The 24,580-nt window shown below is 41.3% G+C and overlaps 1 protein-coding gene and 1 pseudogene across 1 annotated transcript in view; one reads left to right on the top strand and one right to left on the bottom strand.

Annotated features, from left to right (window-relative positions):
* Positions 1-9,435: 9,435 nt before the first annotated feature.
* On the top strand, positions 9,436-22,772 carry LOC138765276 (lipid transferase CIDEC-like; annotated as a pseudogene).
* A 232-nt stretch (positions 22,773-23,004) lies between these two features.
* Positions 23,005-24,580, bottom strand: part of LOC138763106 (mitochondrial mRNA pseudouridine synthase RPUSD3-like) — a 28,077-nt gene continuing 26,501 nt past the window's right edge. The window contains exon 10 of the mRNA XM_069936763.1: positions 23,005-23,678. Coding sequence (XP_069792864.1) covers positions 23,451-23,678 — 228 coding nt within the window. The 3' untranslated portion in view covers positions 23,005-23,450. The remainder of the gene's footprint in view (positions 23,679-24,580) is intronic.

Here is a 24,580-nt window from a genome sequence, read left to right as displayed (position 1 = left end):
CAAAATAGAACACACACCAAAACTATCTCTTCAAAACATGCAGACGTTTGTTATAAATGAGAGGGTGACTAATCAGGAGATGTCAGAAGCAGGCACCTTTCTGAAGTCTCAGTTCTCACTTCAAAAATACAGAGGTGTGCTTCTATATTATACAATTATAAATGAGTAAGGGGCAAAACAACCCTCACCCTTAATGTTACATCATTCTATATTTTTTAAAGAATTAATTTTCTCACCCTGATATCTGACTTTTTGGTGTTTAACTTTCACAAGTGGAATGGAATGTGTTATGCTCTAGCATTGCTTCAAAAAATACAAAATTAATGATGTTTATGCTAGTTTTAATCTGTACCTCTAATTATGTTATGCGAGCCATCTTATCTGTTCTATTCTCACAGTATGCTTGCAAGATCATATTTGCAGCTGTCTGTTTTCACCCATCTTATGACACACCAAAGGTTTGTCAACCAGCTTGTCTGTCTCTAAATTTTAAAAGCAAAATCTTTAGCATTGAGATATAAACAATACTTCCACAGAGTGATATCATATTAATGCAGTTTCTCCTGGGAAAGCAACCCACTGAGGGCCTCCTGATCCCCAAGTGACCACTTCTCCCTTTCTGGGCAGACTTGTGGCTGCTGCACCCATACCCTACCAGACTCCTCAGGGCCATGAAGGTCAACCTCAACCAATTTTTGATGTGCCGATGTGGCCAAATGTCTAGAAAATGGAACCCCACCCTCCGGCCTCCTTGTGCAGTGGGGCATGAATTGAATTAGCCCACCGCTTCTTGCAGTACACTGAGCCAGCCCCTGAATGTGCTGTTGGGTGTCAGCATGCATGTCCATTGCTTGAGGAGACCGTTCATGCACTCTGTTAGCCCTGAAGCTTGTAGGTGGTAGGGTATGTGCAGCATCCATGAGAAATCAGCCTCTGTCGCCCAGTTTTGTTCCTTAGCCCCAGTAAAATGTGAGCCCTGATCAGACTGAACCTCCCACGGTGTTCCATAAATTGAAGAGAGGTATTTCAGCCTGTGAATGGTGTGATCTGGTCAGCCCGCTCACAGGGCACTGTCACCAGGACTCCAGAGTAAGGATACACTGTTGTCAGTAGGCAGTTTTCTTTTGGCATGGAAGAGAGCCAACATAGTCTACTTGCCAGACCTGGCCTGCTCCCCTACCGTGCTGAATGTGCCCTGGTGATCCCATCAGCTAGCCCCGTGGTTTATCCTGTTGACATATGGGGCAATTGTCTACCATTGTCTGCACCTGATCTTGGGGTAATGTCACCCCTAAACCCTCTGCCCTCCATCGCGTTCAGTCTGACCCCAGGTGGCTGATCTTCCTGTGAGCCCATGTGTCAGACATTGGCAGATTAACTACCACCCGGGCCCTTGGCCAAGCTTTAGTAAAGCCCCCCCTCAACCTTGCCCCCGCCTCCACCCCCACCCTTCGTTGAATAGAATACAGTGAAGTTGTTCCATTTATTAACCTTTGGGCATGATGCCCTCACATTGTCTAAATGTGTCTGTCAGGAGCATGCTGGGAATACACCAGTTGGTGTTTGGTTGGAGGAATGTGCCAAATCTGAAGTAATTTAGTTGAGTACTATTAGTAACTCTGATGGTGTTAGAATGGAGAATTGAAGAATTGTAATGAATGCAAGGAGTGGGTCAGCAAGCCGCAGTTCACAAAAAGTCACCAAAATCCAGCACCATTTTCCTAATCCTCTGCGCAACTTGATTGTCACTCAACCCCTTTTTTTTCTCACCCATTTGTCAAACTCATCTTAGATAAATCTCCCAATTTGAAAATAATTGGACAATGAATATAAATAGAACACAATCAATTCACTTTCTCCATCAGAAATGGAGGCCAGAGGTGGAGATGGTGAGTACATTTAAATTTTTGGGAGTCACTATCTCAGAGGATCTTTCCTGGACCCAGCACACCAATGGCATCGTGAAAAAAAGCACATCAGCACCTCTACTTCCTCAGGAGTTTGCGGAGGTTTGGTGCGACATCGAAAACCCTGGCAAACTTCTACAGAGGTGTGGTGCAGAGTGTGCTGACTGACTGAATCACAGCCTGGTATGGGGGCAGCAATACTTCAGAGTGAAAGCCCTGCAAAAGGTAGTGGACACAGACTAAACCCTCCCCACATCTCCATGGAACCCTGAGGTCAGAGATCAGCAGCAATCATCAAGAATCCACTCCATCCACCACACGCTCTGTTCTCGCTGCTGCCATCAGGAAAGAGGTGTAGGTGCCACAAGACTCGCACCATCAGGTTCAGGAACAGCTTCTACCCCCCACCATCAGACTCCTCAACAACAAACTCAGTCAGGGACTCATTTAAGTCCTCTTACTATCCATTGCATTTATTACTGAATAATTATTTTCTTTGTTGCATAGTCAGCTTGTTTACATTTCGCTCTTTTGTATATGTATCTTTTCTCAAGTGGTTATTTTGCACTACCAATTACTGGTAATTCTGCCACACCAGCAGGAAAAAGGAATCTCAGGGTTGTATGTGATGACATGTGTGTACTCTGACAATAAATCAAAACTTTCTATTGTCTCGGAGATAAGCATCAAGCTGGCATGACCCAGACTGAAGACAGAATATTAACAATGTTAAGTGAGAGTAAAGAAGTCTGAAAGCAACCAAGGAAACAGAGATAGAAAATCCACGTTAGTAGCACAACACCCAACAAGGCTAATCTAAAATGTGTCTTTAAATTATTTCCTTTTTAGAATATAAAAAAAATTATTTTAATAACGTGCAACCATTTTTCTTTCATCTGGGATTACTCTTCCTTCCAATTTTCTCCTGCAAAAATTGACATCTTTTTGTGTTCCTTGCTTAGCGCACGTGTTGGCTGGAAATGATCACCTGGAGCATCATCCAGGATTTTTTGGAGACAATTAGCTGGAGAGTAAATTTCAAGAGACTATTGCATAGTGACAGGAATTTTCAGCATGGAATTCAACTATTTTTACCTCCTGTGCAAGGGCTTCTGAGATCATTTAGAGCAGTGGTTCTCAACCTTTTATTTTCCCCACTCTCGTACCACCTTGTAATCCTTTACTCACTACACAGCACCTATGGCATAAGATGCTCTGTGGTGAGCAAGGGATTACTTCAGGTGAGTAGGAAATAAAAAGGATGAGAACCACTGATTTATAGGATTCATAAATTTAATAACTCAGCACAAAACAGGAATTAAACTAGGGTTCTTTCAGGTCATTCCTTGGTAACAAACAGGTTCTGTTTTGTTTTACAGATACCCATTAGTTGATTTTGGACGCAGCAGCGTTCACAAACGACTTACTTGGTCACCATTAGCTGGAACTCTCTCCTATCCTAGAACCTATCCATCAACAAATTAAGATGTTCTCCAGCACATCCCAGATCATGTTCTAAGTTTAATGAAGATGTTACAAAGTTTTTTTGGATTTAACAATCTATTGGGGCACGTTTTAATGAATGTAATTTTTTTATTAACCTGAAACGATTGTTATGGTTAAATAATTATTATTATATAGGAATTATAATTTAATTATTTTTCGACTTTAATTTATCTACACTGACCACGACTTCAGGATCCTCGATGTTGAACGTCCCAGCGATTGGTCTGATACAGACCTCGCCCAATCCGCAGACCCCACTAATTGAGGCACGCATGGATTGCTGGTTTCAATTATTGGGGTCTGTGTGATAGGCTCCGTGGAAATGAGCGTCTGGCCATCATTAAATATGATCAGATGATCACTGTGCAACAGGAGGGGATCATTGCAAGTGAGTAGATCTGGGCTCTCTATAAAAGGACAAGGTAAGGCGTGGCTTGATTGCACCTAACTATTCTACTACCCAGGCAGTTGCTGGGTAAGTATTTCCCCTCACTATTAGAAGGGAGATTTGCTCTGGCCCACATAATCCTAATTCAGAGTCTGAGCTTGTGAACTATTCATGGCAAGATCCTTGTGCAATAAGAGGGGATCATTGCAAGTGAGTAGATCTGGGCTCTCTATAAAAGGACAAGGTAAGGCGTGGCTTGATTGCACCTAACTGTTCTATTACCCAGGCTCCACAGGTAGTCGGTGGGTAAGTAATTCCCCTCACTCTTAGATGGGAGATTTGCTCTGGCCCACATAATCCTAATTCAGAGTCTGAGCTTGTGAACCATTCATGGCAAGGTCCTTGTGCAATAAGAGGGGATCATTGCAAGTGAGTAGATCTGGGCTCTCTATAAAAGGACAAGGTAAGGCGTGGCTTGATTGCACCTAATTGTTCTACTACCCAGGCTCCACAGGTAGTCGGTTGGTAAGTAATTCCCCTCACTCTTAGATGGGAGATTTGCTCTGGCCCACATAATCCTAATTCAGAGTCTGATCTTGTGGAATATTCATGGCAAGGTTCTTGTGGGGTTCAGCGAGCGTAGTTCCTGTAGCAATTGTCGGAAGGGCGATCCTGAAACTAACTTTGTGGTCAGGGCTGAAGCAAAACTCTTAATTTTTTTTTCAGTAATCCTGGCTCCAGTTCCACTCCACTTTTGGTAAATCTAGGAGCTGGGATGAAAAGAGGATCCATTAGGAATTGCCGGCTCCAAATGTCCACGAGTTTACAACCGTGTTGTTTTGGGGGCAGCTCCATTTGAGAAAAAGACTCCGAAAACTTGCCGGATTCGCACACTTGATGAACGGGACTTTTTCCTGTGATGTGAATAAAGCCTCCCTTGAAAACTATTCATGACCAATTTAATTTAAAAATCTATCCACGCATCGAATCCACTTTTCAGTTCAACCTCTGTGCTGTGCTCCAGACCTCGGCTCAAGCCTCATCCACACAAGTGCTGGAGAAACTCGGCAGGTTGGTGGGAGGACAAGGTGTGATCTGAGCGAATGTGTTCTAAACCTCTGCAGACTCCCTTGTTTAAATCTGATGGAAACGAGAGCTTCCAGACTTGGTCCGGCTGGGAGATGGGAACTGAAGACGGGTTGGCTACCTCGAAGTGTCCATGAGTAACCAACCAAGCCTTTCTCTGTATCCCAGTGTGTTGTGTTTGTAGCTCAATAAAACCAAGCAACTCGCCGTGGGGTGAGGTCGACTACAGATCCAATTTGTTCATAGAATCCAAACTGTTTATCATCTCCATCCAGCTTCCCGCCCCACTGCTCCCAAATCTTTTAAAATATATTTTAAAATCAACACAATACAGTTATTGATTAAATACATGTCGATTTATATAAATAAAAAGGAAAAAAAAACTACAAAAGAACCCCTTCTACCCCCCACTAAAAATATTAACTGTTATATAGAGAATTTAGGTTAAAATGACTTAAGTTAAAATGTGATGATTAATCATAAAAAGGGAAGCCAGAACGGACAGGGAGCTTACTAGCAGCCAAGGACAAAAGGTTCAGCTGAATATGTTTTTTTAAACCTATCTTTTCATGGTCATAGTGAGAGACATGCAGGAGACAAAAGATTGATAAGAAGGGTGAGAAACAGAATTTAGTGTATGTAGAGTTCGCAGCGTACGTAATGAACATGATAATTAAAAATGCAGTTGTACTTAGAATGCTTTTGCAATACTAACCAATTAAAACAGTATTAATAAGTAGGGGAAGGGCAAACAACAAGGGTATAAAAATCAATGCACTGTATGTATCGGGGCTTAACTGGTGAGAAACCAGTTGAGTCCAACTCTGCAGACTTGTAAATAAAGCTTGTCGTGTCATCAGTTTTAAAGAGACTCATGTGTGAGAAGTTTTATTTCTGACATTAACTATAAAAAATCTAACTTATTAAAATACATAATGAATGTGATTGGATTGCTTTAGGAAACTCTCAAAGATTCCAAAAATATTTCACTAGAGAGCCTTATTTATCTATTAAAGGAAGATTTATCTGGTCTGGAGGATTCAAACAAATTATAAATTCAAACCCAATATTTGAGGGTAAAGGCTCAAAATCCATTTTTATTTAAAAAAAGGGTAGAATATTTATTTCTCAAATTGTATGTAATTTTCTCTAATGGAATTACATCTTTTAATCTGTCATCTTTCTGAGGTTAAAGAAACATCTGATTTTCAAGTGTCAACAGTACATTTCCTTGCTATCACCAAAGCTAACTTAAATTTCAACTGAAACTCTGTAGGAGTTGTATTTTCAAAATTTCCCATCAAAAGTAACCCAAGGTTCAAAAAAAAGCCTGTAATCTGCTGCAAAAACTTACTAATTGAAATCCAAAAAGGTTTAACTTTTGAACAAGACCATGAAAAATTGTTTAAAACGTTTATCTCAACAGCATATATGAAAGTACAAGAGAAAGCACCTAAATTAGGTTTATTTAAGTCGAGAAAGATGGGAACAAGATTTAAATATATCAATAGATCAACAAATTTGGCAAAATTTATGTAGAGATTATGCCTAATACAATTAGTGTAAGATATAGATTACTTCATTATAAATTTTTTAAACATGTTATATATTGTGCCTCAGAAATTGAGTAGATGGAAATCGAACAGCTCCTAAATCTTGTTAAAGACTTGTGGACTTGTAAACTCTTTACTCCTTTACAATAAAGAAATATTGATGTTGTAATATCTCCAACGAATTTGCATTTCTTCTGTGGCAGAATCATTGAACAAAGCTTGCATGTCAGGAGTTAAAATGAAGGGAAACTTATCCATTCTTGTTTAAAATATTCCACCAGTCATTCCCATTGCATGACACCTGTTCATCCAACTCCTATTTTCGTGACTATTGAATTGGGTCAAGTGTCAGGGTTCTCATTTAGAGGTGGCAAGTTTGTGTAGAGTATGTGAAGGTAGTGATTCATTTTAATGTTTTTTAAATAATTGAACCAAGTAATCCCATCCCCATATTTTCCCATTTGGATGTAAAGATATAATTTGGGTTTATTGGACTGGCCATCAAATTTGAACAATAACTGAACTAGGTTGTAACCCCTGCATTTTGATCTGAAGAGTTTTAGAAAAATTGCTTTGTCTGTCTGTCCACTTATCTTGTCTGCAGGTGTGAAAAATGTTACTGCCATCCACTCCAATTCATGGTGAATTAAGTGGGATGCCAATGTCCAAGTGCTTCATTTCACCCCTATGAAGCTCCCCACAAGGTGTACTCTAAATCAGTGGTGCTCAACCTTTCTCTTCCCACTCACATACCACTTTAAGTATTCCCTATGCCATTGGTGCTCTGTGATTAGTAAGGGATCACTTAAGGTGGGATGTGGTGGGAAGGGAAGGTTGAGAATCACTGCTCTAGACCCAATTGTGACTCAAATATTTTGCTTGAGAAAAATTGTCATTGGCCCATTTCCTTTGGAATTATGAAACTGTGCACATAATGAGTCAATTGGGTGGGATTAAAACAGTGATTTTCAACCTTTTTCTTTCCACCCACGTACCACCTTAAGCCATCCCTTACTAATCACAGAGCACTGATGGCATAGGGAAAACTTAAAGTGGGATATGAGTGGAAAGAAAAAGGTTGAGAACAGCTGCTAACTGATCACCAGTAAAGGTTTCCATCTGATGTTATAAAAATATGAGCCAAAGATTTTTGATTAATCATGAATACACTATATTTTCTGAAAAAACACCCCTACAAATGTGGTTGTGTTTAAAATCCATCCCATGAGGTTTAACTGGAAGGAAGTCTCCCTTACGAAATGCAGTGGTTCTGAACCCATTCGTCACCACACCCTCTGGTAACTGCGGAATAGGAACTTTGAGTCACTGACTTTGGCTGAAACGGAACTTTGGAACATAAGTCAGAACACATCATGTGGCATTTACCCATGTTACTTAAACTTGAAAAGAAGTTATTTTCACTATTAGGATCAACTAAAATGAGTATTATATTTTTTCGTTTGTCTGTTGTTTTAGCTACACATTGGACCTGACAGTGTTGTGTATCTGTACAAGTTGATTTGCTTTCTGTGATCCTTCAGTTCAATCACTCTATACGACTATTATCACAGGAGGTGATTTTTAACTTCCCTGTGGTTGACTTGGACTGCTATTATGACAAAGTCGTGGATGGGGTTGATGAGCTCTATCAATAACTCCAAACCTGTAGAATGAGGAACGATGGGCTTTAGTACATTTTAGATGGCCTGATTCCAAGTGCTTGAGCTCGGGGAGAGGGAGGTCAACCTTTATTTCAGGGTTGCAAGGGGAGGAGTTACCACAGGCCAGCTACTCTTCCTCTTTTAAGAGTCCTAGAGGCTCAGCCAGTCAGGTGGTCTCCTTTGCCTCTGTGACTGGCGCAGTTCTGCCAATGGTCGGCTCCATTACTGGTGTCTTGAGGCTGGGGAGGGAGGGCTGGCTCCATTGGAGCTGGGGCTTGGTTGAATGTGGGGGCAGTCGTGGTGGTCAGAGCAGTTGGAGCAGGGTCCAAGGTGTATGGCGTGGTGAGTAGTGGGGGGGGGGGGTCGATGACTTGCACTGAATCCCTGGAGGTGGGACCTGGGTTGAAGGGGGTGGGGAGTGGGCAGGGATCTCCGGCACGCGCTAGGTCATGGATGGGGACAATTTCCTCATGGCTATCCGGGCACACCACATAGGTATACTGAGGGTTGGCGTGCAGGAGTTGCACCTCTTTGACCAATGGGTCAGACTTGTGACCCCTTGCATGTTTCTGCAGCAGTATGGGTCCTGGGATGAGAGCCAGGGTGGTAGTATGGTTCTGGTCACCGACTTCTTGTGGAAGGAAAACGTGTTCCTGTGGGGTTGAATTGGTAGTGGTGCATAATAGAGATCACAGGCATGGAGTGCTTCTGGCAGGACTTCCTGTCAACTGGATACCACCAGGCCCATGGATTTGAGAGCCAGGAGGACAGCTTTCCATACTGGCATTTTCTCTTTCTACCTGGCCATTCCCCCTGGGGTTGTAACTGGTTGTCCTACTAGTGGCAATGCCTCTAGCCAACAGGTATTTCCACAATTTATCGCTCATAAAAGAGGACCCCCAATCACCATGGATGCAATTCAGGTACCCAAAAAGGGTAAATATGCTGCGCAGTGCCTTTATGACGATGGCCGAGGTCATGTCGGGATAGAGGATGGCAAAAGGGAACCTGGAGTACTTGTCAATGACGTTCAGGAAATATACATTCCTGTTGGATGAGGGCAGGGGCCCCTTGTCGGGCTGGAAGAATTGTGGTTTGCACTCTGCACAGTCTCAACAGTATCTGGTCAATGACCTGACATCCTCAATGGAGTAGAGAAGGTTCCAGGGTTTCAAGAAGTAGAACAAACTCATGATTCTGGGTTGGCAAAGGTTGACATGGAGGTATGCGCTAGTGCATGCTCCCTAGGATGGAGGTGGGGGGCGGGGGGAGGGTAGACGTGCCCCTCATATGGGGGGAGTGGATGCACCCAATAAATGTTTGTTGGGTGACTGGCTGGACTATTCTCTGAAGATCTGGTTTTAGTGCCAATACTTAAAGGATAAATGCATCAGTGGGCTGCATCTTTCCTCCGATAAAGGTCTGGAGAATGAAGTGTCATTGGGGCAGTGATTTAGATCCAGTCATCATAATTTGAATGGTTTTAAAATCATTATGGAAAAAGTTAGCTTTGCTCCACATGGTAAGTTAGGAAAAGAATAGTTTTGATGGCATTTGACGGGACTTACAATGGGTGACGAAGATGGGCTTTGCAAGTAAAAGGCGAATGGGTGGCTTTTGTAAGTGAGTTAGGAAAGATTTGGGGGACAGCATGTTCCTGTGAGACTGAAGGGCAAAGCTGACAGAACTGGAGAATCCTGCTTGAGGTATGTTGGTAAAAGGATATGGGTGTGGGGATCAAGTGGCTCCCTTGAGCATAGTGGATGTAGGAGTATGCTTAAGAGAGAACTCTGGAAAGTAAAAAGACTGTGGTGTTAGCAGATAAGGTAAAGGACAGTTCCTCAAGAGCCAAATTTTAAGAGCCAAATAAAAGTATAGAGCTCCTTAAAGATCAAAGTGGTCGTTTGTGTGTGGAACCACAGGAGATGAATTAGATCTTAAATGAATATTTCTCATCATTATTTCCTTATAGAGAAGGTAATGAAAGTTGGGCAATTTGGAAGAGAAGTGGAGAGTGAAATGTCTAAAAGAGGATATGCTGGATATATTTGAGGTGGCTAAATCTCAGAGTATTGCAAGACATTATGGGAAGTTTGGGGCTGTGACAGGTCTTTGCATTATTAGTCACCATTGAGGTCCTGTAAGATTCTACGATGACTAATGTTGTACCGTTCTTTACGAAAGATTGCAAGGACCGTTCAGATGCTGGTGGGAAAGATATTGGACAGGTAGCATCTAGTTGCATTTAGAAACAGAGACCCAGGGGTATAAATATGGTTCCCTGAGAGTGGCTACATGTTTGGCTCTTTTGCATTCATTGGTCTGTGCATTATGTTATGTTACAACTGTACGAGACATTGGCGAGTCTGCACCTGAGTATTAATTTGAAATGCATGCCAATTCAACTTCCTTCCAATTCGACTCCTTTCCCATTCCCACACTGACATCTCTCTTTCTCCTGGGCCTCAACCTCCTTGGGAAGTTCCACGGTGACCTTTGTATAAAATCATGAGGGGCACAGAATGATGAATGGTGAGTCTACAACTCAAGGGCATAGATTTAAAGTGAGAGGGGGAAGATTTTAAGGGGACCTGAAAGTCAATTTTTTTCCACATGGTGGGTCTATAAAATGAGATGCCAGAAAAAGTGGTGGGGTGGGTACATCAGTGGTTCTCGACCTTTTTCTTCCACTTACATCCCACTTTAAGTAGTCCCTATGCCATCGGAGCTCTGTGATTAGTAAGGGATTGCTTAAGGTGGGATATGGATGGGAAGGTCGAGAACCACTGCTCTAAACCCAATTGTTACTGAAATATTTTGCTTGAGAAAAATTGTCATTGGCCCATTTCCTTTGGAGTTATGAAACCGTGCACATAACCAGCCAATGAGGGATGATTACCTGGTTTGCAAACTTTTTCTTTCCACCTACATCCCACCTTAACCTAATCACAGAGCACTGATGGCATAGGAAATACTTACAAATGGTATGAGAGTGGAAAGAAAAAGGTTAAGAACCACTGCTCTATTCCCTTGACAGATTTTAATTTTATTATTTGGTTGGGGGGAGGGGTGGGGAGAAAAAAGATGTACAAAGTAATTTGAGTAAAAAATTTCATTGTGGTGCAGCCATACTAATCCAGACATTTCCTAAACTGGAGATTTTAAATGTGTCCACTTTTAACAGGTGTGCTAGGCATTTATAAGAGCTAAAAATGGAATATGCAAAGAAGTTCCTCAGCTTCTTGTCTTCCAGTTCCATCTCCAGGTAAGATGTCCACAGATTCTATGATCCTTCAGTGTCCTCTGATCCTGAGCTGGTTCTGACTATTGGATCTCCGTGATCCAACGCTAACTGTTCAGATGCTTGTATCATTTTTTTTTAAATTGCCTTGCAACATGGTGACCAATGTCTGTATGGTTCTTGCCAAGAACTGGCAAGGGTAGAACATTACTCAGGTTTTTCTGTGTATCTGCTGGACTGAGTGGATGTATGAATAAATCACTTTTTTGGCGGTGGTGGTGGGAGGGGGGGGGGAATTCCACTTAATTCTCTGGTATTTAAATCCTTGGATGTTGAACTACTAGCTGATTTATACTTTCCTCAAGTCCTTGAAATGGCTCCAAGTCTACAACAGAAGGCATTGCAGCTGCTAGAATCGGGAACAAAGACAGAATGATAGAAGAACTCTGCTGGTCTGTCACTGTTTGTGGAGGCAAAAGGTGTTTTGGGGTTGATACTGCATCAAATTGAGGGGGCAAAAAAGAAAACTAGCAGTTGGTGCTGATAAACTGGTCAGGTGCTAGGTAGGTGTAGATAGGATGATGGAAGATGGATGATAAGGGAGTGTGGCAAATGTGCACAAGGTGGGAGGAGAGCCCTGGGAATGGGGGTTCCCTGAAATTCCATCACTGTACTGACCTGATGGTCATCTATTTCTATAGAAGGGTTCAAATGGATTGAAAGAACATTTCCTATTCTGTTTGGGGAGACTGCAATGAACGATATGAACATTGGGTTTTCCAATTTCCGAATCAGAATTTATTGTCACGAACAAGTCATGAAATTTGTTGTTTTGCAGGAGTATCACAGCACAAATAGTTATATTAACCCCCTTACAAAAATAAATAAATAAGTCAAAGTAAGGCCATGTCTTTGGTTTATTGATCATTCAGGAATCTGATGACAGCGGGTTAGAAGCTGTCCTTCTGCAACTGAGTGCTAGTCTTCAGGCTCCTGTACCTTTTTCCTGATGGTAGCAGAGTGATGAGGGCATGGCCTGGATGGTGGGGGTTCTTGTGCATAGAGGCTGCTTTCTTAAGGCACCGCCTCTTGTAGATGTCCTCAATGCAGTGAAATCTGGTGCTCGTAATGTTGGAGGCCAAGTTAACAACCCTCTGAAGTTTTTCTTGTCCTGAGCATTTGCACCTCCATACCAGACAGTGATGCAACCAGCCAGAATGCTCTGCACAGTAGAAGTATTCGAGAGTCTTTTGTGACATACCGAATTTCCTCAGACACCTCACAAAGTATAGGTAAGATGCACACAGGATTCTCCCACATACTTCTTGTCCACCTCCCTTTTTCCCTTTTCCATCCCCTCCCTTTAGTTGGGATCATCTCTCCATTTGATATCACCTTCCAGCCTCTATCTTGTATGTTCCACCCCTATACTGTTACATGCTGGCAATCTCTCCAGACAGTCTCAAAGTTGGATTGCACTTTTTGCCTCTAAAAGTTCTTACTGCATTCTGTTGTTTTCCATTACATTCCTCCTTTGCCAGTTTGATCAATCTATTTGGGCAAGAAAATTAGGGTTTTGAATTTTCCATTAAGTTTTTTAAAAATTTAGATAGGTCAATTTGGCCCTATGAGTTTGTGCTGACCACTTTACACCCCAATCATCTACACCCAGTACATTTTTTAAAGGATGAGATGAAACCGGAACCCCCGGGGAAAACCCAAGCAGACACAGGGAGAATGTACAAACTCCGTACAAACAACACAGAATTCAAACCCAGGTCCAGCCCCAATTGCTGGCGCCATAAAGGCGTGGCACTAACCGCTATCACTCAATTGATTAAATGGTCTAGGCCTCTGGATTTCTTGTTTGTCACTTTAGAGATGGCAAGGGAACATCTGAGAATGAGGGAGATGAAGATTGTTCAGGAAATGTAACAGTTTTTGGAGCCGGCAGTTAGATTATTTAAAAAAGAACCTATTGGAACAAAGATACAAAACACAACAGTTGTCATCAATCTGAAGAGAATGCCTGAAATACCTAGCAGAATAGTGAACAGGGACAGAGTGGAGATGCTGAGTTAGTTGTGTTGATTGGGGGAGAAAAAACTTCCACTGGAGGAATTGGGGAGTATCTGTGGAGGGAAACAGAAAGGTGACACTTCCGGTCAAGAGACCCCATGTTGCATGTCTGACACACAGGAAAGATTCAGTGTTACAGCCTCAAGCAGGCCTTTTTAATGAAACTTGGACCAAGTTGTCCACCTCAGCTAGTCTCATTCGCTTGCATTTAATAATTAAAAAAAAATTGGACATACAGCATGCTAATAAGCCATTTCAGCCCACAAGTCTCTTGTGCCTAATTAACCTACACCCCCGGTACATTTCAGACAGTGGGAAGAATCCAGAGCCCCTGGGGGAAACCCATGTAGATACAGGAAGAACATACAAACTCCTTATAGAAAGCGTGGGATTCAAACCCAAGATCCGATCGCTGACGCTGTAACAGTGTTGCACTAACCGCACAACTGTCCTGCCCTCTATACATTTCCTATCCACGTGACAGGCTAAATATTTTTCACACTGCAAATTGCACTTGCCTGTACCACTTCCTCTGACAGCTTGTTGGACTTGGCTATTATGGAAAAGGCCCCCCTTCCCCCAATAGTCCCTTTTTAAAATCTGTCCCCTCTCTCATTTAATCTGCTGTCTTACCTCAGTCACTCTGACCCTGGGGGAAAAAGCCCATGGTTATGCTCATAATTTTATAAAACTCTGTAATATTTATTTCTTCTCACACCTACGCTTGTCTTTTTAATTCAAGTTTGCCAGACCTGGTGATGTTCTCGGATATCTTTCCAGGTTAATGGCATCTTTCCTGTAGCTGGGTGACTGGACTGGTTGTATTTTTTATATATAGCCTCTAGTTTCTATTACAAAGGATGCCGTTATTTGGACAGCATTTTTTTGAGTGGCTTGCTGGAACCTACCTAGACTTGTCAGTAATTATTCCATGTCAAGAAATCAGAACAGGAGTCTTTGCACATTCCTATGTTAAGATCATGCCTTTGTAGTCACCAGAAAGGCCAGAAAATGTAACCACCCAGAAATCGGCCTATTCTGCTTTCTTTATTAAGAAATGTTGAGTTAATATAAAATTTGATACATATTTTAACAGTATAGATTTTATTCATTCTTGCCAATAAAACTTGGATGAACATCTGAAATTTTTTTAAGGTGTGTTTCTGCCAGTGTATCGGTGACCTCCCATCTGTTGAACAGTGTTCCACACCGAAGACCATTTAAAGTGTGTAACTGGGATCAGGGTGTGAAGAAAGGCTTCATTGCAGAGAGTCTTCAGGATGTATCAGACAAGGCGTCATTGCAGAGAGTCTTCAGGATGTATCAGACAAGGCGTCATTGCAGAGTCTTCAGGATCTATCAGACAAGGCGTCATCGCAGAGGGTCTTCAGGATCTATCAGACAAGGCGTCATTGCAGAGAGTCTTCAGGATCTATCAGACAAGGCGTCATTGCAGAGTCTTCAGGATCTATCAGACAAGGCGTCATTGCAGAGAGTCTTCAGGATGTATCAGACAAGGCGTCATTGCAGAGAGTCTTCAGGATCTATCAGACAAGGTAAGAAGGGTTTGCTGAACATTTAAATTTTTAAAAATGTAGACATCCACCACAGTAACAGGCCCATTCAACCTGTGCTGCCCAATTAACCCACACCCCTGGTACATTTTATTTTGAAGGGTGGGAGGAAACTAGATTCCCCGGGTGTGGTGCTACCACTGTGCATAGATGTATGTATAGGCTGGCTGGCCCGCCCCTGAACCTGTGACTCCTCCCTCCTGGATATCCCCGTAAAGGCTGTTACACCCAAACCCCTCCCTCACTACCATCTTGGAACTGGGTCAGCATCATGCCAGCTGTGCTGACACTTTAAAGTGATTAAAGCCTATAAATCACGACTCAGTCTGATTGTGGTCGATCGGTAGTACCCTGGGGAAATCGTACGCAGATACAGGGAGAACAAACTCCTTACAGCATGGGATTTGAACCCCTGTTCCAGGGGTTCCTGTTGTAACAGTATCACAGTGACCGCTACACCAACCGCGCACTGCAAATGCTCCAATTTCTCCTAATGCTTGTACTGAGTTGACATTGTTCACACATAATGAAAACACTCATGGCTGGTTGTTCCTATGATCCAGAACCTGGTTGTTATCTCTGAAGTGTACAACAACAATTGTTATCATTTAAAAAATATATATTAAAATTCATGTGTTTCTAAGGTGTGGATTATCTGGTTTTATTCATGTCCAATTGATTCAAATGGGTGCTTTATTTGGATGGGGCTGCCAGGGTCACTTTTATTGCAAATCCTAGGAATTGAAATAAGGCTTTAGATGCCCACAGTCCTTGTGCTAATGTGTGGTACTTCTGAAATCCTATCTATTGGAGGAAAATGACCTGATACTAAAGTATTTTGATGAATGGCTTTGTCAGTTGAGTCTCCATGATACTGTTCTTGATGGAGAAAAGTTGGGGTCCAGGAATTGCCATTTCCCTAGTATAGAAGTCATTTTGAGTCCATTTTCTAGTGCAGAAAGGAGTCCTTGGCCAACATGTCCACGCTGACCAAGTTGTCCACACAAGCGAGTTCCATATGCTTTCATTTGGGCCACATTTCTTTTGATGCATGTACTTGTTTAAATGTTGCCTTTGTATTCTTCTCTGAAATTGCTTTGAAGTATGAAGGTGACAATTGAATTGATGCCATTACATCAGCTATGAGACTTGCAGTTTGATGTTTGCTGTTAAATAACTTTGCACTCTTTCAGGTCCAAGAATCACTGCACACAACATCCAGGGTATCACTTCTACTGGAGGAGGATGGGACCTTCATTGACACTGTATTAGATAACACCCTCCTCATGGTCATTGAGGAGGGTCAGAAATGGACTGCACCAGAGGTGTGGACTCTGGCATTTATTCATTTGTGAATTCTGTCATTTTCAGGCATAATTTGAAGTAGTTTTCAACTGTGAATCCTTCCCACCAGTTTAGATGGTGGAAGATTGGTTTAATCTAGCTCAGGTTCTATTGGTTCTGAGTTGTAAATATATTTCCCACATGACTTATTACAAAAGTGTGACCAAGCAAACAGCTCTGGAGAGGAATGTTCAAGTGGGATAATACAGATTTTTCTGATGCAGAGTAAAATTACAAGTTTGTTTTTGAAACAGAATGTTGGCTTTCATGTGGGTTTCCCTGACAAATTACGCAGAAGGTGTTGCCAGAATAACCTTTTACCTCTACAAAGAAAATCCTCAGGATTTCATTGGCCACCTTAACGTAAAGGTGACACTCTATGGGTCATATTCTCTATCATATGATGTTCAATGCATGGGAGCAAAGAAAATAATGAGGTAAGAATGGATTTCTGAAATTCATTACTGCTCAAGAACTAATTTTAGTTCAAAATTATTAGTAATTCAGTGTCAGTTTTGGGGTTAAAACTTTCCATCACCAACTGTCAAGCCATTCCAAAGGAAATGTGTTGTGGATCTACTCAAATGCTGGGAAAATCTTAAATGGTATTTATTAACATTGGGCGGCACATTTGGCGTAGCAGTTAGGGCAACACCTTTACAGCGCCAGTGATCAGGACCGGGGTTCGAATCCCACGCTGTCTGTAAGGAGTTTGTACGTTCTCCCCATGCCTGTGTGGGTTTTTCCCGGGGGCTCTGGTCTCCTCCTGTCGTTCAAAATATACCAGGGGTGTAAAATGGGTGGCACAGACTCGTGAGCTGAAATGGCCTATCAGCGTGCTGTATGTTTAACACCTTGCAACTATATATTAATTTGAAGAATCAACATTCTAATTCGACATGTTACCTGATAGGCTTAGATTATAAGAATCTAATTTTTGGACGAGACATCTTTTGATTCAGACACCCTGCTCTGACCTGATCACTAAAATGGAAGAAATCTTGCACCACCACTGACCTTTTTAAAAATGATCTTCTGTTCCAGTACTAATTTGTTCCATATCCCCTGCAAGTGACAGAAATTCTAGTTTTCTACTTCACTTCTTTAAATCACCAGGGTTTTTAACTAATCCTGCATGGTTAGCCTTAGTGGTTACAACAACAACTGATACAGCACCAGGGACTGGGGTTTAAATCTGGAGCTGTCTGTCAGGAGTTTGTACATTCTCCCCATGGGTTTTCCCCAAGGGCTCTGGTTTCCTCCATCTGTTTGAAATGAACTGGGCTTGTAGGTTAAATTGGGTGTAAATTGGGCAGCAGGGCTTGTGGGCTGAAAGGGCCTGTTACCGTGCTGTCTTTTAAAAAAAATCATAAATTCTTAAATCAGTTTTTCATTAACCACTTCCCATTTCCATGATCTTTCTTCCCTTCCATGCTAGAGCACATAAAATCCACCAAAATATTTCCTTGCCAAACCTATCTTTACACTTTGCATTCATTAATTTCACAAACTTTTCATTGCCACTGTATCAGCATCCAGCGGAACTTTTGCCATCAAATGCATGTTTCACCTTCCTATTGTTTAAGTTCTTGCCAACTCCCTCTCCACTCATTTTCTTATCAAATCTCCCTCGGCCTCCTGTCTGCAAGCCACCTATAAATGTACTTTCCTGTCAGTTTTTGTTGTCATGGAGAGATGAACCATGAAAATGGGCCTTTGGCCCAACAAGTCTGCATCAAGTGCCCATTTGCACCAATCCTACAGTAATCCTATTGTTCCCTACATTCCCACCAACTCTTCTCCCCATTATCAGATCCTACCATTCCCCTTACACACTAGGGAAACTTGCAGTGGATATTTAACGTTGACCCACAAGATTTTTGAGATGCAGGACAAGACCAGAACACCACACAGGCAACTGTTATGGTCACGTGCAAGACAGCTCCAAAGATCGGGATAGATGCTGAGCAGGTGCAACCAGCTACACCACTGAACTTCCCATATGGAGGTGATCTCTTTAATTGAGTCTCATCAGCTTTCACACTTCCAGGTATGATTGGGCTGGTGTGATCAAACTTGTGTCATTGCAAATGCACGTTTGCAGAACTAGCCATATCCAAACTTGCTCTAAGATACTGCAAAGAGAAAAAGGGGACAGGAAAGAATTCTGGTTTCTAGTAAATCTTAAAAGGTTCTTGACTGCAGTGCAGAAAACAAGGACTTATTTACATGGTGTAAATCAATGGTTCTCAATCTTTTTCTTCCCACTCACATCCCACTTTAAGTAATCCCTATGCCATCGGTGCTCTGTGATCAGTAAGGGATTGCTTAAGGTGGGATGTGAGTGGGAAAGGAAGGTTGAGAATCACTGCTCTAGACCCAATTGTGACTGAAATATTTTGCTTGAGAAAAATTGTCACTGGCCCATTTCCTTTGGAGTTCTGAAACCGTGCACATCACGAGTCAGAGGTACAATTAAAACAGTGGTTTTCAAACCTTTTTCCCCCTCCCCACATTCCACCTTAAACAATCCCTTACTAATCACAGAGCCCTGATAGCAGAGGGAATACTTAAAAGTGGAATGTGAGTGGAAAGAAAAAGGTTGAAGCACTGCTGTAAACGTTCTGAGTATAACATATGGACTTGCCTGTGTACCAATAGTGTTCTATTAATCTGATCACTTCCTGTTAGGGAGGCCTTGCGTTTGACAATGGTCACCATGCAAACTATGGGACACATCTCCATCTTGAATGAATGACACTTGCCCTTTGACTATTCATGGAATATCTCAATGACTTTTTCATATAAACCTTGGTTACATATTAATGTGCCGAAACCATCAGATGTGCTTGTATTGAATATTGAAATGGTAAAGAGTGCAATCAGCTGACTTTGAATGATCTGGTTCAACTCCAAGGAAACTTGCAAAATCCTGATCACAGAACCACAGCACAAATGTGTGCTTGTAAAACATGGCACACGTGTGTTTTAGTGGAATAACTAACTATGCATTGATGGAATCATTTCCATGTAATTAGCAGCGACCTCCACATCACTGTACTTGATAAATTTGAAACCAGATTAGTATTTATAATTTTGGACTGTTTTTTTGTCTTTCCCTTCTGTTTGGGTAGTGCACAAATGTCTGTTTCCTTTGGACTCCACTTACAGTAAATGTCCTCAACCACATTTGTGCTGCTTTGCTTAAAACTTGTATCTGTTGTCTCCCATTAGATTATATATTCACAAATGTTTCACTTGAGTCTGCAATTGCAATGATTTAACCATAATTTATTTCTGCCTATTTTATTAATTGCAGAGATTTCTATTAATGTGAGGGACCACAGTATTTGATAAATTGCAGATCATTGGACTTGCTGTAGTTAATTTTCAAGCCGTTCAAAAGTGTCTGCTTTAGCAAATCTAAGGTTTCAGTGACAAAGATGGAGTAATCTAGGCTCGTCCAACTGTAGTTATAGCAGGAGTTCTTCCCCACCCCATCCCCCAAACCCCCAGAAAAAGAATGATTAAATGCAATTTAATTAAGCAGTTGTATGAAAATATTAAACTTGTACATAAATGTGCCTCTAATTATAGAATATTTATCTGAAATCCAGTCTTATTTCTTTCTAACGAAACACGAGATTGTAGTAAAAACACAGAAATGCTGGAGGAACTCAGCAGGTCTTGCTGTGTCCGAAGTGCTCAGGCCCAAAATGTCAGAAATACCTCATGGTTGCTATGAGACCTGCTGAGTTCCTCCAGCATTCACGTTATTTTTCTGGTCTGGCTATAGTTATGTGGCCTGGTACAATGGCAAAATGTAGACTGTTTTCAAAGTGTAAGACTACAAGCTAGTCCTTTCCCAGCAAAAATAAAGCCACTTTCCATTGTTTTAAACTGTTTGGCAATGTGCAGCGGGTCAGGCAACCTGGAAAGAACAGACATTTCTGGCCTGGCACCTTTACTAGTCGTGGATCTAAAAGGTAGACCTTTTCCTCCTTGTACACGCTGTTTGGTCCACTAGTGTTTCTAATACTTTGTGATTTCTAATTTCCAGTAGTTATTTTTGTGATTTGCAGTATTTATGAATTTGATTTTCCCCAGACTTGTCTACTTCAAAAATTTGTTCTTTTTAAGCACAAAACCCCGATTGAATACAATGCCACCACTAACTAAATTTATTTCACATTGTCATCTCTCCAAATATCAAACTCTAATTACTTCTGTTGTCACACCAAAGAAACTAAATTATTAAGCCTCAGTCGTCACAAAACTATTTGGGTGTGACAGGTACGGAGGTTTATCTTCCCTGGTGATTAAAGTAAAGCTTTCCAGCCAGATTTGTGGTGTTAGCATTGCCATTGTGCCACCTTGCACTATTGGTTTGCCTTCTACCACGCAGCTCATGCTACAAAATACAAGTCATTGACAGAAAACAAATCCATATGAAAATGCAGATGGATCACTTCATCACATCAGAAACTTATCGCCACTTTGAGTCACAGCAGAGGTTTAGCTACCTGGGGAAACAACCCTGAGCTGAACCATGGGTCCTTCTCTCCTTTCACTTTGAAGATGTAAGTACATAAAAACCATTGGAACAAAGTAGTTTCAAATCTCCAACACATGTGAAATTGAGTTTCCACAATCCTGCCACAGCTGCTTTCGTCGAACGAACCATAAAGTAAGAGTTGCCTTTTGAACTGGCACTCTTTGGTAAGAAACTTGCAGCTAAAGTACCCAAAGTGCTTGATTTTATTTTTCTCTCCTGTTCACTTTGAAGAGCAATACCAGGATGTTGGCTATTTCTGTTTCCCTCTCCAATGGCCTCTTTCATGTGCAGATCCGATTAATTTTATTTAAAAAAAACTTGTTGCCAATGTAATTATATCTGCATTTGAACAGTTTCTACAGGTGTCGTAGCATATTGTATTTCAGAACCAGGATACAAGTCGCATGCAGCCCTTTACTGTGTTAGTCAGCCAGTTCGATTTGTCAATAAGCAATGAAATCTCCCTGGCTTTACCTTGTAACACAAGTCTGCCTGTACAGGTCTAAGCTTAGACAAAATGTGCTGCCAAGCTTGTGTCATCACTTCAAACTTGATCACGTTCTCATCCATGTCTCTGTAAGCACATTGTTAATTGAATTTGGTTAACTATTAGATGTATTTGGGAGAAATTGGTAAAATTAGAGTAGGTTACATACACGCACTTTAAAACAGATCTTATTTAAAATATTGAAGAATTCATATTCAGTAACTTTACAGAAACTATGGAGGAAGCTGTGCACATTTCACAAGTAGGTGCTAATTGAAATGATGTCATTTAAAGCAACAAGCAGGAGACGCTCTGGCTGTTAAAAGCTCTTTGCAAGGGTTTTGACAGAGTGCACAGAAAGGTCAATCCTGGGTTTTCAGGGGTTTTGCAAGTGAGTCATATGGGCTTTCTGGCAGTTGGAGAGAGAGACAGACGGACAGCTGAAACAACTAGGAGAAGCTTGTTGGAAATGAAACTCCAGAGTGGTGGATGGCTGGAAGTGCTATCTGTCTGATGTTTATCTTGGAATAAGTGGAACAGAAAGGAACTCTGATAGCCTGAAAGAAAGACATTATCTTCTGGAGAACTCTGATGGGGTAAGTTTAATCAGCGAGACACTGAGGTGACTAATGGTGGTTCCTCAGTTGTGGAAATCGTGGAACCACAAATCTCTCTTTGCAAACCCTACGAGAACCTTCCTGAGTGGTAACCATTCACCTTTCGAGCACCAAAGCCTGGTGAACTTTATAGATGTTAAATTCTGTGCACAATATGAGAATTGCCTGCAACCAGAGAACTTGGGAAAAATGAGAAGTGAGAATGAACTGTGAACCAAAGAACCTTTCTTCAATTTACACACACATCATACACGGGTGCTTAGAATTAGAAGGGGGTTAAGTTGGGTTTAGTTAAGTTAGATTCTGTTTTCATGTTTAATGATGATTAAAAACCATTTTTGTTTAAATATCCATTTGTCTTGGTGAATATCTACTGCTGCTGGGTTTTGGGGTCCTTAACAATTTTGAACTGCTGATACTGAAAAATACCTTTAAATATTTTCTGTTGTGTTCAATTTTTTTTTAGATATAATCTATTTTTGTGATTTCCTGTCTACTTCAAACATGCAAAACCAGCAAGTGCAACATGTTATTGAAAATTCATTTTCTGCATTCAAACTTGGACTTAACTTGGTGCAGTCAGTGATGAACATGATGAAAGGTTCACCATGACATTGCAACCATGGAAAAGGAGCATCAGGCCAACTGGAATCCATCAATGCTGGCCAATTATTGTTGGACGCTGAGACGAGATGCTGAGTACAAATGAAAATCAGTGGCAAAACATTTTTGGGTCTATTAAACTAATGTCATTAAGCGATTAAACATGCTAAATTCAATAAAAGTTAATTGAATGTTTCTTCAACTTCTATGTTATACAGCAAATCTGAAATTATCTTTGTATTAAGCTTGAAGTTGTCTATCATAATCTTCAAATTTCTTTCCAGGAAGTAAACCTTTAAGGGGAAAAATTGTGCCATTTAAAAGTGGGGGAAACCTTGAAATAGAAGCCTAAAATGCTGGAAAACCTGGCCAGGAAGCATCAGCAGGGACAAAAACAAGAATGTCAGGTCAATGACCATCAGACTAGTAGCCTAATTTTATTATCCTGAATCTAGGACCAATAGAATGTGGCATACCAAGATTATATTTGGACAAAATACAGTGAAATCCCTGCTTTCTGGAATTCAAGCAACCGGCAAAAATAAAAAGGTTTTAAATTGGTGTGCCTTGGTGTTAGTTCCCCATTCGTGCATCAGGCAGTCTCAAGCAACTGGAAAACTTGCTTATCTGGCATCAGGAGTTTCACTGTATTTGTATTTATTATATCCATTCCTAATTAACAGATGATTGACATAATTGTTCCAGAAATCTGTCTATGATTTTTGCCAGTTGGAGTACACTTCTATTTCCAAACATGTCTTCATCTTGAGTTTCTGACATTTGGATTTTACTCTGAAGCACACAGGAGTAATCTGTGTTCTAGCTCAGGCAATCCCTGAATGTATATCTTCATTTCCTGCTCTTCCTTGTACTGTCTTCCACAAATCCATTTGTTGTTAAACCCAAAAGTTCAAGTGTCCGGATGAAGTACGCTGGCGGAGCAGCTGTAATGACAGTCTCTGATTTCTTGGTTCCAAATGGTGGAATTGTAAGTTTTTGTAAGTGAAGGTGAATTGGTATTTTCCACATCTGGCTCAGGTCCAAATGCAACTTCTGCAGCAAAGACTTGTCCAAGACCTAAAACGTAAATAGTGTTAAAAAGCATTATGCAATAGGAAATTAGATGCGTATAGTCCAAGCAAGAATCGTGATGGCGGGACCGAGATGTAAGGAGTTCTTCCTTTGTCCATACAGGTTTCCTCCCACATTCCAAAGACGTACAGTTGGGTTAATTGGTCAAAAGGGTGTTTTTGTGAGGCATGGGCCAAAAGGGCTGTTACTGTGCTGCATCTCTAAATTTAAATTTTTTAAAAATTTAAAGAATTTAACACCAAAACAGACTTGGAAAATGGTAATGAATTGTAACACCTATTGTCTTGTTTACTTAGGATGCTGGAACATTATCACAACAAATAAATTAAAATGATATGAATCAAAGTGATGAATGGGGTGAGGGTAAAAGTATTTGAGTTACATGTAACTCCACTTCTGTCTCTGTCAACTGGGAATAAAACAGCCAGTTCCCTTGTTCCAACGAAAGGTCCTCAATTTTATTTTAGGCATACAGCTCAGTAACAGACCACTTTAGTCCACGAGTCTGTGTCACCCAATTTACACCAAATTATCCTTCACAACAGGGGTGAAAGACACACACACTGGACTAAACGACACACTCGCAACCACTCGCGGGTAGAAGGCTTTACAATCAAGTTACCACACAAGAAACCCACCACCCCTTGCTATCCCTGGCAGTAATGGCTCTTATTTAACTACACTATGGACACGAGGTATTAAATAATACAGCTCCCAACCCTTTGTCAGAGCACGCCTTACCAACGATCCCCCAGGAGAACGTACAAACTCCTTACAAACAATGGAGGATTTGAACCCCGGTCCTGATCGCTGGTGCTGTACAGCATCGTACTGATTGCTACGCCAACCATGCCATCCTCAAATCTGAAATATTGACTGCTTCTCTT

Source organism: Narcine bancroftii, chromosome 5 (assembly GCF_036971445.1).
Source record: "Narcine bancroftii isolate sNarBan1 chromosome 5, sNarBan1.hap1, whole genome shotgun sequence".
Taxonomy (NCBI): domain Eukaryota; kingdom Metazoa; phylum Chordata; class Chondrichthyes; order Torpediniformes; family Narcinidae; genus Narcine; species Narcine bancroftii.
The sequence above is the reverse complement of the archived record's forward strand: the minus strand, read 5'-3'. Positions and strand labels throughout refer to the sequence as shown.